The 16,818-nt window shown below is 34.7% G+C and overlaps 1 protein-coding gene across 2 annotated transcripts; it reads right to left on the reverse strand.

The window, feature by feature from the left end:
- Positions 1-5,436: 5,436 nt before the first annotated feature.
- Positions 5,437-15,147, reverse strand: LOC117922177 (transcription initiation factor TFIID subunit 12b). 2 transcript variants are annotated; one of them, XM_034840215.1, is made up of 9 exons: positions 14,451-15,146; positions 13,161-13,379; positions 10,906-11,472; positions 9,536-9,610; positions 9,003-9,081; positions 7,432-7,496; positions 6,944-6,979; positions 6,615-6,856; positions 5,437-5,958 (listed from the first exon to the last, which is right to left on the reverse strand). In XM_034840215.1, exons 1-8 carry the CDS (start codon positions 14,979-14,981, stop codon positions 6,668-6,670), a joined length of 1,761 nt encoding a protein of 586 aa, XP_034696106.1. In that variant the 5' UTR covers positions 14,982-15,146; the 3' UTR covers positions 5,437-5,958; positions 6,615-6,667. The 2 variants fall into 2 exon arrangements, with proteins under 2 accessions (XP_034696106.1, XP_034696107.1); XM_034840216.1 differs by lacking the exon at positions 6,944-6,979 and having other exon boundaries at positions 14,451-15,147.
- Positions 15,148-16,818: the final 1,671 nt, after the last annotated feature.

Raw genomic sequence — 16,818 nt, forward strand, 5'->3', positions numbered from 1 at the left:
ATGGCGCTTTAATGGATGCCGGTTTGAAGATATCAACCAAGGAGGGCTTAAAGCATAGTTTGATTATTTTATTTAAAAATTTAAATACAAAAATATGACAATTTTAAAGACCTTGGATGGAATACTTCCTCTACCTCCTACGTATGGTAATGCCTAATTGGCACGATTGGTATAAGCTAATTCTCATATCCATTTTATTAAATAAAAATAATAATAATAATAACACTACAAGGGCAAACAAAATCATACCCAAAACCACCCCGAAGTTAAAAATATATATATAAACTCATCTCAAATTAATTTATTTTAATCTAAAACTTATCCTCTTAGAGGGATTGATATGTATCCGAAAAAACTCACCTTACTTTCATTTATGTTACCTGTTCTATTCTTATTTTAAAAGCTCAATTCACCTTTTACACAATAAATTTTATATTAAAATCATGAAAATATAAGTTTTTTTTTTTTTGTACAATGAATTCATCTTTTTAATAATTGAGTTTATTTTTTGCAAATATTGTCCAAAAAAAATAATTTTTGAAAACTGTTATATGATTTTTTACAGAACAAAAATCTATTTGGAAATCTAAAATATTTTCAATATGTTTTTCATATTTATAAATATGTTTATGTATAATACTTTATTTTTAATCATTTTCCATTTTTCTGTAATTATTTTTTAAAACAATTCTTAGAAAAACAAGTGAAAATAACTAAAAATATTTTTAAAAGTGTTGTATTGTAATTTTATTTTTTATAAAACAAAAATATGTGAACTTGAAATATTTTTAATATATTTTTTATGTTTTTGAATATGTTTATATATAATAATTATTTTCATATTTATATAATTATTTTTTAAAATAAATTATTAAAAAAATAAGTTAAAACAGCTAAAAATATTTTTCAAATACACTTATTTCTTATTTTTAATAATAGAAAATTGTCAAATATGTTTTTTGGTATTTTCTTCTCAAAAATAAGGAATTGACAAACTTGAAACTTCTTTAAAACGTAGTGTAACACAAGGAATGAAAATTTTAAAATTACTTTTCAGGATGATTTTTTAAAAAGTTTTTAAAATATACTCCACTTGTGCATGAAGAATGGGCAGGTTCTTCGTCAGTCCAATGATGTGTACATTAATCATGTAAAAAAATGAAGGTCATTGTACGAATCTCTCCCACCAAAGAGCAAAGAGGAGGACAATAACCCAATGATTGAAACTTGATTGAGAGTGAAAGATTAACATCTCTATGCATGATAGGTCAATGCTACCTTACTTGCCCATGGCCACCCAAGTCCCTTCAACTCTTTGTAAATTAATATACAAATGCATCCAATTATTTTTGGGAATGCTTCTCTGGCCCTAGCAAATGAAGGCTTTTGACGTTGATGTCATACCAAAACTTGAATTATTGGAAAGAAGGAACTGTTCATTCAAACTATTGTTATAAGAATTTTCAAGGGTTTTTTTTTTAATGGTCCTACCATCATCAAATTTTGTTAGTGATCATTAGTGAAGTCAATATTAGATGCATTTTTTTTTTCTTTTTTTTTTTTGCTTTTTATTTTATATATATATATATATATATATATAATACATGCACACAATTCATAGGAACAATCAAAGCTTATAAAAAATTGTAAGGCAACTAATTAGTACGAGGTCAAGTCCAATCGAATATAAAGTTTAGATTTAATATTGATTTAGACTTTGTTTGGATTGGTTTCAAAGAAAGTCGAAATCTTTTTATTAATTAAACTAATTAGAGCTTCTAAATATTCAGGTTTAATTAAACTTTCATAATATTAAAATCATATTTTTAAAATTATAAATTTCAATTTCAACATCTATTTAAACAAATAAATAAATGAATAAATCACTAAACAAAGTTTAAAACTAAAGTCGTCGATAAGCAAGTTCAATGAAACTTTGGGTGGCAATTTAACATCCGACCAATCCTTGAAATAGCTTACAGAAGTTTTGATGAGACATTTTAATAACAAAGTCTATTAACCAATAGATATTAAACAAAAGACGGGCTAATTAATAACAAATTTGATCTAGGGGTACAATATTTTTTTATTTTTTTTGGTAGTTGTTCTTTTTACTATTAGTTAGTTAAGCACAAGTTTAATTATTTTAGCATTATTTCTAGAAAATCAAACATAATTAAAAAATGTATTGATATAATGTGACCAATGATATCAAAAGAGAACATACTAGACAATGTCAATGCACGAGAATGCCGGCACCCATATGATGCATATATTATACAAATCGTGAATTATAATCCAACTTGCAAAAATATATGTCATTAGGCACATCAACCCTTAATTAATCCAATTTTAAATGTAGTAGGGAATGATTAAACATATACTTAACTAGTTTATGCATATATTATAACTTTTAGATCTTGTATCGATGATTGAATAATTAAATTATTCAACTAAAGACATGTCTTTAGGGAAAGGGACAAATTTTGAAGTTATATACAATTGAGAAGGAACATACTAATAGTTACTTTTTTGTGCAATTATTAAGCTTTATTGGACTTGATTTGGTTCAATGAAATTCTTTAGTATAGTGGATGAGTCAACAAATTTGAAGGTTTTATGGGCCTAAATGGGCTTAGTAATGGGCTTGTGGTCCAATTTGATTTTAACCCACAATGGCCCAAATGAAGTGCAACATGAGTGATTCAATCTCCACTCGTGTGACATATGTCCAATATACTCCATACAAGCCCCACTATGGCACAATCACTTATGTGCCGTCACCTGCATGTCTTAGTACATGGTAGCACATGCTCAAAGCCACTATCCACTGATGTTACATATGGCGCATCTTTTCAATGCTTGGATGGATCCCTACATGACTGCTATACCTTAATGTTGTGTCATCTAGACACATGCTTATCCTCAAATATATTCTTGTATTGCGTAAGTGTTTTTGACTCTCATGGATTCTCTCCTTGATTCCGCTATCTCCCTCTCTAAACATGTGCTGACTTGACTGTCAATGAATAAGAACCCTACACAAAAACCCACCGGTGTTGCAAGAAAGTAAGAGGGAAACTTGTGTTTTGATGGGGTCATTTGATAAATATATGGTTTTTGAAACCCAATTTTATGAAATATGAGAATCAAATTTTAATATGAAAAATAATATTACCTTCATGCATTATGAGTCAACCCCCTTTTTTGTGCCAAGATTGCCCTTCCGATCTCCATCACCGATCAAAAAAAAAAAAGTTATAGTGGTATGGCAGCGATGGACTGATGTAGAGCTGCAGCGGCCTTGGCACTTTCAGATTTTTTTTCCACAACAGCATCCAAGCCTCCATATCAACACCGATCAAAATTTGAAGAGGTTTCTTGGCTCATCTTTTTTATTTCCCTTCTTCCTTCGTCATCTTCTTCGTTTTCAGGGTTTTTCCACTGAAAAAAAGAGAGTTGAAGTAGAGCCACCGCACAAGGTGAGCGCCAGCCATTGTCACCATTAATCACCACCAGCTTCCCCTCAATCGCGGCCAAAACCCACTATTGTCGTCGCAACTCAGTCCATCTCCGCCACCACCATTGAAGCTAAACCCATCTCCAGACATGGAAGCTTGGATGTTGTTGTGGAAGAAAAATCTGGAGGTGCCAAGGTTACCGCAGCTCCACATCAGTCCATTGCCGCCGCACCACTATAACTTTTTTTTTATTATTGATGATGGAGACCGAAGGGGCAATCTTGGCACAAAAAAGGGGATTGGCTCATAGTGCATGAAGGCAATATTATTTTCCATAATAAAATCTGATTCTCCTATTTCATAAAATTGGGTTTGAAAAATCATATATTTATCAAATGAACCGTCAAAACACAAGTTTCCCAAAATAAGGCCTATGGTGTGTCCGGATGGTAGGTAAACATGGTTCAGAGTCCTGACATCTGTAAATGAAAACAGTACCATATGCTAGTGGGAAACATATCAATCACCCCCAGCTTTTTTATCAGCTTTGGAGTTTGGCCTCTCTGCTGGCCTTTTCCAGTTTGAGCTAGGCCTCTGTGTTGTTTTTGTCCTTTCTTTTCTCCTCTGTGTCCCTGTCTGATTCATGTAGCCAAACATTTAGTACTGAATGGACCTTCTGGTACTTGTCTATTTATTCGGCTTCTATTTTAACAGTGACACTGGTGAAAGATATGGTTCGGTAGGGAGGGCAAGGCGAATGGGTATACAAAAATAAAATTATAATATTATAATTTTTTATAACTTATCTTATTTTATTGAAAAGTGTTTTATTATTATTAAAAAATAAAATTTAATTTAATTTAATTTTATATATAATTGAAGCGATGCAGAATAAAGTAATACTTAAACTTGTCTAGGTTTCAAAAAATATTTCAAACCTCTCCCCGGTTTATTTATTTAAATTTCAAACCCGTCTCATTATGAGCTAGATGAACACCTGAAAAAATGTGTCTTATTGTCATCCCTATTCTCAAATAACTTGTTTCCTCACATCAATGAGGTGAAGGTTTTCCATGACTTCGACCTGTTAGGTTGCAACATGCCACTGGGCCCACTGACAGATCCACTTAACACAAAATAGGCCCATTGATTGTGGGTAATGCCCCACACCAAACTTTCCACTGGACCTTATGTGGACATTATTGGGCCCTGGGTTCAGGGTTCTGGGCTTCTGGGTATTGATGGGAAACACAGCAGGCCCAAAGGAGGCCCAAAATGTATTGCCCACAGTATAGCATCGGTGAGATATAACCTAATCGCCCGGCTCAATCAAAACCCAACCCAATGGGCTTAGGCAACTCTTTTCTATTTCTCTAAGACTTTTTCCCATTTAATATTTTCATAATATTTATAATTTTATTATCTTATGCAATAATATTCAACTTACTATTTTAGTTTTAAAAAATAATATTAAAATATAATCATATCATATACTTTTTCATTTTTTATTTTACTTTATTAGGTAAATGAATTTTTTTTATTATTATTATTATATCGTAAAAAAAATGTTACATTCAGACCAACCAAATCAACTAAAGCTCAACCCGAGTGTCTTAGTTTGGGTTAGACTCGAATTAGCCACAAACCCAATTCAACCCACAATAGCAGCCCTAGAATTAATCAATCATATATGAGAAATAACAAAATCATATGAAATTATAGGATTTGGCTTTTATCGACCCAATACCTAAAAAATAGAGGTACCATACCCTCCATGATACAGAAGAAAATCACATGAAACCATCACAAAAGGAACAAGAAAATGGAAGAAAAAATTGAACTAGGCCAAAGTTGGCAGCCAACATAACAAAAAGAACAAATAATGGATTAATTATAGCATTCATTCAACTTTAAGGGGCTAAATTCTTTAGTTTACTATACAAACCCCAAGTGAACACCAGACCCTGACAGTATCTTAGCTGAAGATTGGTTGGATCCAAGGAAGACCCAAAACCGAGAAAAATTCGGTATTCAATATCCTATACAGTATTAACAAACCATCCATTTTTGAGCCAGATTCATGCCAAATACCTGCAATTTAACTAACATTTATACAAGAGCACTGTTGAAATGGTGGGGCAGTTCCAAGAGCAGAGCCCTCCTCTTTTTAAGTTCACTAAGCTACAAAGGGTCCAAGTCCAAAGCAAGAAAACCATCTGTTCATATAAGTATTATTAAAATTACAAGGCTCACTCAACCAAAATCTATGTTGCTGTTATGCTAAACGAGCTTGAAGCTAGCTAGGGGGTGTCCTATCAGTTTAGGGTATTTTCTGTTGCAGTGTCAGCCAAATGGAATGACTGTAATCAACTATAAATGAAATGGAAGATCGTCCACTGCTGTGTTTTTTTCCCTTTTCTTTTTTTCTTTTTCTTTTTTTTCCTCCATGTTTCGACTCCTCTGAAATACATACACCAACTAGTTACAGCTGCTGAACCTGCAATAAAAGGTTGAGGGTGAGTGGAGATTTACATTGAGGTTTGCAGGAATTGTAGTTAAAAGAATAGGATTCATGGCATGGTGGTCACTATAATTCAATCCAATAGTTTATTCCCCCAACACCACCCAAACTTCCGAACTACAATAATTACCCCCTTAGGCAGTGTTTGGAAAACTCTCATGAGCAAATCAGAAGCAATTACAAGTTTACAAAAGCACATTCTATTAGGTAAACAAACAGTTATTTCGAGAATGAACTACAAAATTAAACCATATGATGCTTGGTTAGTCGGACAGCATATGCAACCATGATCCTAAGAATTAAACCTACACCTTATTTTCAGAATTGTGCCTGCAATCATGTACTTCAATAATCACTTCCAGGAAAATGGATTGTATATGAAACCAAACAGCAATTTGAACTAAGAATTCAAAACTGGGTGTGTGTTAGTGTGTTAGTCCTGACCATGCAAATTCATCATATAAAACAAATGGGACGAGATAAAAAAAAAAAGGGACACAACTTCTAATGGCAGCATAAAATCTCCTCATAACCTACTTACAGATGGAATGTTTAGTCTACTACACTTATTATGGCTAAACCAATATATGAAGAAAGCATTAGTTAATTACTTCAAAGGTCAGAATGCTTACCAATATGGTCCAGTCAGTTAAACCCTATCAGGTAACAAGTGAGAAGTTGTTCATTAAAACCGGGTTATCTGCTGCAGCATTTGAGAACTGGTTGATTGTGAAACCAACGGCTCTGCACTTGGTGAAGGTGAAGGCCTCATCATTGGATTCGCACCAACTGGGTTGTTGCCAAGGCCCTGCCTCATCATCTCTTTTGCATTTGCATTTGTTTCAGAGTGTGAGGATTCCATCAATGCTCGTACCTGAGCCAGTGTTTAAAGTGAAAAGCAAGGTTTAGAACCCTATGAAATGCAATAGACCAAATGTATGTGCAGAAAATTTTGAGTTACCATATCAACACGCTTCTTGTGGAGCTCACTTGAAGACTGCATGTACATATTTCAAATTCAGACATCAAATAAGACCTCTTGAAATGCTAATTCATAGAAATAATCAGATATATTTGTTTACAATAAAGTTCAACCAAGAACAAACTAGAGGACGATATAATCACACACATTAAAGCAAGTACAAAAGGGCAATGAATTACAAGAATATCTACCATATGGCTGCATAAATTTTTAAAATAATTTGAAACATTAAAACAACGAATTTAAAAACATAAAATAGACAAAGTTCATAGATTGCTTAAAACATACTTTGCACTTTGAATTTCTAATTTGCATGATCATTTGTCAAATACAAATTTGAGTAAATTCCCCTTTAATTTCATTAAATGCATGCAGTTTTATCTCTGAACAGGCCTTTGATATAGAGAAACAATAAGAGAATGCCATATCCCATGGTACAAAATCTTGAAAAGAGAGTAAATTCTTACAGGTTTTGTTTGGTTCTTCTGCTCTTCACTCGAGTATCCTGGAATTTTTAAATCCCAATTTTTTTCTGCGATGATTTCCTTGCATTAGATTCATTAAGGCTCCATTCATTTTACAATGAAATAAAATCAGGAAAACAAACACATCAGTAAGTAAACTATAATATGACATTAAATGAAATGCATGTAACCAGACTTCTGTTCCAAAATTTTCCCTTTTTGATAGGTAGACTTCTGTTCCAGAATACAACTTTAAGCACAAAACAAAATCATTACTTTCATTTCAAAGAATTATACAATTTGCTTCAACATATATTTGATATCAGTGCTCTAAATAGGAGAGTAGTGGCAGTTTTCTGAAAACCATTTCCCAAATTTGCCTCCTTTGAGGTAACTCCCAGCTCAAATGAAAAATCTGAGGGAGATCCCCTCCAAGTTCGCTAAGAGGAACAACAAAACAAAAAATCATATTCTTTGATATTCCGGCAGCCAGCAGGTAAAATGAGACACCTACCAAAACTTTTTCCATTTTTTCAGTTTTTTTTATAGACAGACAGACACCCAATCAAATCACAGTAATAGGAAGGACAACCCAGTACTATTTTTGGGTCCAAAAAACTCAATACTTTAAACCCATGCTAGATTCATGCTATTCATGCTAGCATCTAGGAAAAGATATAGGCACATACCCCTACTATAGTCTCGCCATTGATACCTGTAATGCCTAAAACTGTCTATTCAGAAAATTTCATCAGAAACATCGCTTCAGAGGATTAGAAAAGGCAATATTGAACTGTTCATCAAGAGAAGATCCTATAAATGGGTCTGTTTTACTGAGAAGGGACCAAATCCTAGTCAAGGCCCAGGATTTCCCACTTATTCAGGAAATCATCACCCCAGGTTAATGGAGCAGTATATTCCTTTACACCAGGCCTTCAACACATCTAGCATACCATGAATATTAGCTTTGCTGTCCATGTGTATGCATAGTGCCAACACGCATACCCTTGATGATGGTGTCCATGGGTTAAATGAGCCCACATGGCCTATCAAAGAAAAAAAGAACCAGCATGAAAATCCTACAATTGCTCAGGAAACCTGCCTGACTCCAAGTTGCTCTGGGGCAGTGCACCTGACGTGCACACACCTAGCTTACGTACAAGCTTGGAAACATAACTACAAGTAGGCTGATTGTTCAATACAGCATCTCAAACACCTAGATGGCCCTTGTGCATATTGGATTGACATGTTAGAGGTTTGACACATGGCAGGGACCTAATGGAGACAACTGCCTTTCAGTGTATGCAGTGTCTATATGAGTGCAGATTTAATCACAAAAACAGATGATTGTATGAAGAATGCTGCTACATGTCATAACACTTGAGTCCACCAAAATTTCATCCATCTTTGGCCAATCATTATTTTGACCTTCTTTTTGCAGACATATATAATCATATCTCTTCCTAAAATTCAATCAACAAGTGAAAGTCACCCAACTCAGGTGATGCATATCATTTCCCTTATGCAAAACACAAAAAATACACTGATGAAATATGTTATAATGCAGCACAAACCTAGGTGTAGCAATAAATCCTTGGACTCTAAAGTGGAAGATTTCCGATGCTTTGCCAAGCTGCATGCAAATGTAGTTACCTGCAAACAGGTACAAACAGAGAAATTTTATTTGAAAAACCCCCCAAATCTAAAGCACAAGCATGAAACCATATACCAAAATATCTTAACAAAATATAAGGTACCCACTGGAAAGAATATAAAGTTAAGCTACAATGTTTTATAGCCTCACAACAGACAAAAATACCACAGTGACATAAAGAATGATAAGAAGATCCTTAATTCAGATCCCAATGAACTGTGGCCTATGGGCAGTTCTTAATTTCCCTAATCTAGAATATTTGACTAATCAAAATATGCTTTAATATCACATTTCACAGAAACATACTGATGTATGAAGAATTGTAACCACAGAAATGGAAATAGTAAGTATAAATCTCTATCACAGAGCATGGAAACAATAGGTGTGCACATGTATGGGCAGTAGGGGTAGGAGTCACATCTGTATAATGTTCATATGCAAGCACATACTTACCGAATCAATGAAGTCATCAGCAATCTCCAAAAGAAGATCTTCAACTTCAGGGTCCAGCTTTCCTTGTGAATCCACCTGAGCATGAGTCAAAGATGATCAGAATTACAAACTATTATTTTTGGGTGAAAATGAATAATAAAAAAAATAATAATAATAATAATAAAAAATAAATAATTCAGAACAGAACAAGCAACACAAACCAGAAGAAATTCAGAATCTCTTCTTAGAGGAAGACGAAAGAAAGTTGAAAGGCATATTAGTTTGGGGGATTTTTCAAAAGTTGATGCAAATGGCTGCATAGATTTTCAGTTTGAAATATCCAAGGCTTCTGATATAATACCAAAATTATGTCAGGGTATGGAAATCCAATGATTTTGACAAATTTTCCTTAAACAATGCAACCCCCCCCCGGGAAGGAGTTGAATTATACCCAATATATATTTGTAGCATACATGATTTCCCATATGATTCAATAATTCTCAAATGTTAATAAGAATATGACAAATTTCTCTCTCCTTTTTTTTTTTTTTTGATAGGCAAATGTGTAACAAAGTACACATAAAGCATGCACATGTCGCCAAAAACACGCAAATTTCTTGAATGGTTGTTGACTAATTTTTGCTTGTTTTTTTCCCCTTTTTGGTGTGGGGTAAGTGGGTGGGTGGTGGTGGTGGTGATACCAAAGTAGACTAGCATCAAAACAGAGCTACACAAGATCATCCAGGGTTTTTGTATTCCCACGCTTCTTTTGGGTTTTTGGTTCCTTTGTATACATTGTGTACACTTCTTTTTATTCTAATACACTTACACTTATCAAAAAAAAAAAAAGATCATCCAGGATCTAGCCAACCTCTACCAGACTTTCCTTAAGCTGGGGTCACAGATTAGGAGGAATCTCCAACACAATTAAATCTCCCAATGTAGATTGACAAGGGATCCCCAGCCAATCAACACAAAAATTAGCCTCCCTGTAAGTATTAACCACTCAACAATCCCAAATTCTTCTCAGAATTTACTTCTGCTTATTGATGATTCCCAAAAGAGAGTTTTACATCATGGTTCTCCCACAAAAGAGGTCCACCACCACCTGAGAATCCCCTTGGTTTTCCTTACATTTATTGACAATCCAAAAGGCAGATCACTCCTAATAATTTCAGATTGAAAAAAAAAGAAAAAAAAAACCCTTAATTGGTGCAGTTTCCCAAAATTAAAACTTGTTAAGATCCTCCAGTATTTCCTGATCTGTTCCTAATACAACTCCCAAGTGCAAAATTACATGGAAAAAGAAAAGTTTAATATCAAATTTTTCATTGATTTTCAGGACATGATAAAGACAAAAGAGGAATTGCGTAGTGAAAACACAAGAATACCTGTGAAACTAGATCTTGGATCTTTCTCTTCCCTAGAAGTTGATTGCTTGCTTCTGTTCCTTGGCTTGAACTCCCCCCTGGTGTAGTTGTCCCAGATGCCGTAGCATCTGGCTGGGATCCAGTCAAACTTAAAGATTTCTGGCCTGCAGGACCTGCCATCCTAGGAGAAGCCTGTTGCTGCTGTTGCTGATGCAAAGTTGGCTGCTGTTGCTGCTGCTGCTGCTGCTGTTGTTGTTGTTGTTGTTGTTGTGATTGTATTTGCTGCTGAAGCTGCTGATGTCCCATTTGTGGCTGTTGCTGCACCAGCTGGGATAGTTGCTGTGAGTTCAAGGCCATAGGGTTCTGGTGCAACTGAGGAGATGAAGCCAATTGTTGTTGATAGAGGACCTGTTGCCTCGGTTGAAGACGGTATGAAGGAGACCCAGGAGCAGACATAGCTGGCATTTGCTTCAACCACTGCTGTTGAGATAAAGAGTTCTGTAGCATACCTGGTTGTCCATTCTGGGTCAAGCCAGACAGCTGTGGGTTCATAAATGCGAGTGACGATGTCCTTGGCCGGGTTTGAGCCTGTATTTTCCAGAAATAAATTTATTGATAAAATAATGTGTGCAAAATTAAATGTAAGAAAAAATTAGCATAAAAAGTTAACACAACAGAAAAGGCAACTGATCCCTGGCCTCATAACCAAGTTGCTAGTTTAAACTTCAAGTCATCTAGGTAATTTGCCATGCATTACTTGAAAATAACAGAGATTGTGGTAAATTAGCATACACTAAAAGGCAACAACTTGATTACATGAAACACAGAAATTTGAAATTCAGTAAAACAATCAAATATAATAACTAGAAATAAGAAAAATGAAAACAAATTAAAAGATCAGCCTATTAGAAGGCATATAGACGGGCACACCCTGCACTAATAGAAAGTCTAACCAGATATCTAAGTTCCCACGAAAAAGTTTAATTCAAGCTAAGCTCAAATTTACTGTGCCTGAGCTTGCCCAGATTTACATATATTACATATGCTTTAGAAGGCATATAGACAGGCACACCCTGCACTAATAGAAAGTCTAACCAGATATCTAAGTTCCCACGAAAAAAGTTAAATTCAAGCTAAGCTCAAATTTACTGTGCCTGAGCTTGCCCAGATTTACATATATTACATATGCTTTAGAAGGCATATAGACAGGCACACCCTGACTAATAGAAAGTCTAACCAGGTATCTAAGTTCCCAAGAAAAAGTTAAATTCAAGCTAAGCTCAAATTTACTGTGCCTGAGCTTGCCCAGATTTACATATATTACATATGCTTTAAAACATAAGCAAATTCACAGATGTAGTCCCTCCTTAGAAAAACTAAATGTATTTTCTTGATGGCTATTGAATTGGGCCAGCAAAAACTATTCCCAATAAAAACTAACCACAATAGGTGGCTAATGTCCATGGTTGGGGCATGACATGCTGAAGCAGATCTTTTCTGGCTGAATGCAATTTGCACCCCTAGCCAGTGAATTTTAGAATCAAGATTAGACCAACTTAGTTGTGGAGTTGGGACTGCAAGAAATAACAACCTTAAGGACTAAAAATAAAGAACTCATGTTGGAGCATCAAAATAAGGAACTAATGCAAGTGCTAGTTACTATAGACTTGAAAATTGAACAGTGGAAAAATCATCCAGATTCCATCTAAACTAATATTTTGAAATCATTAAATTTGAACTTTACAAAAGCAATGCCTACTAACAACTTTTTGGAGATTGAATATCACAATTTAGAAATTTTTTATAGGCAACAATAAGATTTTATAAACAAGCACCAAAAAAACACCGAACCAAGGTACATAGGACACATACAATGAGCATCAAAGGTACAGAGAAAAAAAGAGAGAACACAAAAAATAACTCTCTCCCTTAGCAAGAACCCACACAATTTGGAAATGGTAAAAAGTTTATAGTAAATTTAAATTCATCCGATATGGTGATGCATTAAAATGGATAGATACTGGTATTCAGAGTAATCTGAGATTTGAAAATGGGAGCAAAATCACAGTTGTTTGGTGAACTGAAGTATAGCCAAAATATCTGTGTTATCAATGATTTCAATACCATACAGAAACTATAAATTTTTCCATTGCAAGAAGAGAAACAAAGTAACAACATGACCTAACAATTAGAACATCAGAGCTTGAAATGTTTCCGCTTTATCGGATCCAGAAACAGGAAATAGAGTAAATCAACATGAACACATGAATTTATACCTGAGAAGAGGTCAACTGAGATTGTTGTGTCAATTGCTGCCTCATCTGCCCCTGGTTTATCCGCTGCTGTGCATAAGTCAGGGTCCCATTTGGTCTTAATTGTGAACTCAAATTAAGGGGCCCCATCATCCCCATTGCTTGCATTCCTGACAAAGATTGCCCCGGAGCATTACCTGGATGAAATTGGGAACCCTGGACCAGTCCTGCTTTCTGTCTTGGCTGCACCCAGAAGATAACTTGTTTCAAAATATGAATATGAATATATAAGTTTTTCATCGTTTAAGGAAAAAAGAAGAAAATTAGTGCACAGCCAACACAGTCCCTAACATGTTAGTCCATTGACCAAGTAAATCAATAAAATCCAATAATCAGTTATTATATAAAAATGTTCAAAGCTATTAGGAAGTTTACAATTTGGCTAATATAGAACATGTCTTCATATTCTATCTTTTTGGTGATCAGGTAACTTCTATATTTTTCTATTATGTAATCCAGTGATCCACAATTTAGCCAAAAGGTAGTAAGCAGATACCCCTAGACAGCTAAACCAATATAACAGTATAGTTTAACTGTCACATGGTAACCATTTTCCAAAGTACTTTTCCCAAAGCAGTCGTATCAGCATAAAACTAGTATTTGACCATCATACAGTTAGCATTTCCAAAGTTCTCTCTTGCTCTTGCGACAAAAAAAAAAAAAAAAATTGCACAAACACAACAATGGGTCACTTTTCCTACACAATTTTTTGGCCTTTTACCATAGATACAACAATTGGAATCTGAAAGATATCTTCATACCATGCTAGCCCCACTTTCTACATCCAAATTTTCACTTGTTTTGGAAGGTCCTACGTGTGCCCACATTATATAATTCCGTTACAGATGCATCGAACTTATGAGTTTCCTTACATCTGACAGCAGAGTACATCAATGAACTAAGAATTCACACTTAGAAATTTCCATCCAATAAATATAACTTAGCCGTTTTCATCCTCACATTTTAGCTAGCATCTATAAATAACTTGATGCCACACTAACCCGACTTTCTACCTCTGAGGACTTCCAAAACTTCACTGGTTTTCTCAAAGGTTCTACCCATACTCGCATTATATAATCCCCAATACCAAGACATCAAGTTTGTGGTTTTTTTTTTCTTTTTCCCCTGTGTAAATGATAGCATAGTACATCAATGAAAGTAACAATTCACACTCAATCCAATCCAATAAACAAACTCCCAACAAAAAAAAAAAAAAAAAAAGGCGAATTCCAGCATCTACAAATCAACTCGTACCGACGTCAACAAACTGAACTGAGCAACAGCCGCCGCGGCCGCAGCCTGTCCTGACAGCATAGGTGACAAGTGCCCACTCTGCCCCATCAACGCTGACCGCGACAAATTCCCTCCCCCACCGCCACCAGCAGCACCACCCCCCAGCTGCTGCTGATTCTGAGCCTGCTGAATCGCGGACCCACCGAAGTTCATCTGCCCATAGATCCCCGTCTGCTGGCGCACCATCATCGGCTGCTGCTGCTGCTGCTGCTGCTGCTGCGTCTGAGACTGCATTGAATTGATCCTCGACATGGACGGCGACCGCTGTAGTGTCTGCTGGATAGGGTAATTCAACCCAGGCAGAATTTGCTGAGGCTGAGACTGGGATTGGTGCAGAGGAGGAAGAGGCGGAGAGGAAATTTGAGGGAGATCAATGGAGGGTGAAGGAGAGGGAATTGGGGGGTTTGAGGAGGAAGATTGGTTCTGGGGAATGGGGTCAATGGGGTTGGTGGGTTGCATGGGTTTTGGGGATGATGATGCACTCTCCGCCATTGTGACTCTAGGGTTTTGGGGACTCTAGGGCTAGGGTTTTGGCGGAGATGGAAGAATTGAAAGAAACAAAGAACCCTAATTCATTGTGGAATTGGGTCTCAGAGAGAGAGAGAGAGCTGTTGGAGAAAAAAGGGCACGGATTTTTTCTTTACTCTCTTCAAGCTTTCGTAATTTGCCATTCAAGGTAAACTCTCATTCCCGTACCGCGGCTTTGGTTTAAAACCTTAAAATAAATTCAAATCTTACTTATACAAAGAACATCTAATATATTTTTATAATTTTTTCCAATTATATTTTTTTATTTTTCCTTTAGAAATTCACAAAATACATTTCCAAAATTTTACCTTTTTCCCATGCCATAAGGCATTTAATTTGTATTTTTTTTTTTTGGAACAATAGTTCCATAAACTTTTTAGTAATGTTTTTTACTCTAGATAATATCTTTCACCATGTTAATAAGTAATTGTTTATAATATAAAAAGGTTTAGTAGCATATTTTTTACCAATTTTTTTTTTCTTCTCCTTTATCAAGCGTAGAAATTGACTTAAAATGGGTAAGGATCAGTTAGGCATAAAAAAAATCGTTCAGCACAAACTGCATCAAAATCTAATACCTTTCCAGATGAACATAAGTATCCAAAACTTAAGTTTTAACGAGCTATTTAGTTTGACATGGGCAGATCAAAACATATTTTTCCCTTTATTAAAAATAATCATATTATCAAATCAATCATAATCTTTTATATATTAACATCGAATGTCTTTTTTGTATCTTTATTTCATTTATTAACAACTCAAATTTAAATATACATATTACTAAAAGCTTAATATACCAAATCAATATTTTAAATCTTCTTTTTTAATTCATGGTCATAAAATAAAACCCATGTTTTCAAGCTTAGAATAATGGAAAATAGTTGGCTTATGTAATGAATAGTTTCAAGCCTTCTCTTCTGACAGATATGCCCTCACCTTCCTTTTATTTGCCACACTTAATGATAAATATTGTTAGTTTTTCCTATTATTCATCACACTTAATAACTCGTTATTATGAATTTAAATAATAAATATTGTTTCCTTTTTTATAAAATTTTGTAGAATCTATATTCATTTCAATGTTGTTATGGTAAAATTTTCGAACTCTCAACAAGGAGTGACATTGAAATAAAGTTGAATGCGATGGTATGATGCATGATGTGTCAGAGTAATTTAATGTTTATTAATATTAATCTAGTTCTATCAAAGATGCTAGTCATCATCCCTAAGCACTCTACTCCTCCAAGCAGAATGAGATGCGCCTTGCTTGAATCTTCTTTCCTTGGGTGAGTGTGTGTGTCCTGGTAAGGTAAGGGAATAGGTTTTTTTTTTTTAAGTACTTGCCCTCTAATAGCATGGTTTTCAAAGATTCTTAGGCCATATGATTTTACCGATCTAAAACAAGTGAAAGAAGATTTGACTCAGCATATTCTATTTGATAGAGATTGGAGAAGAACCTAACTCTGGGTATTCTTAAAAAAATAGAGAAATCATAACCAAGTCAAGATGATCCGGATCAACCCCTTCTTGCTCCAAAGAGTTTAACATTTCCAAACGAATTGGAGTTATATCTTTTTTCCCATTTTCATCCAAGAGTTCTTATATGTTTCCACACCATTTTGAGACCCCAAAAAATGGACAAATTCCTTCCAATATAGAATTTTGTTACTTGTCATCCTCGTACTTAGCAAACATTATCTCCATTGAAAAGATGATTCATTCGAATCGACATGAGAGTCCAGCTATATTGCATAAATTACCTGAATTATATTTTATATACATACATATACATATACATATA

Source organism: Vitis riparia, chromosome 9, assembly GCF_004353265.1.
Source record: "Vitis riparia cultivar Riparia Gloire de Montpellier isolate 1030 chromosome 9, EGFV_Vit.rip_1.0, whole genome shotgun sequence".
NCBI classification, from domain to species: Eukaryota; Viridiplantae; Streptophyta; class Magnoliopsida; order Vitales; family Vitaceae; genus Vitis; species Vitis riparia.

Coding starts and splice junctions, on each gene's coding strand:
- LOC117922177 (XM_034840215.1), bottom strand. CDS start 14,981: ATGGCGGAGAGTGCATCATCATCCCCAAAACCCATGCAACCCACCAAC. Junction 9,082..9,535: donor CTGATGACTTCATTGATTCG/GTAAGTATGTGC, acceptor ACCTGTTTGCAG/GTAACTACATTTGCATGCAG. Junction 7,497..9,002: donor GGATTTATTGCTACACCTAG/GTTTGTGCTGCA, acceptor AAATCATCGCAG/AAAAAAATTGGGATTTAAAA.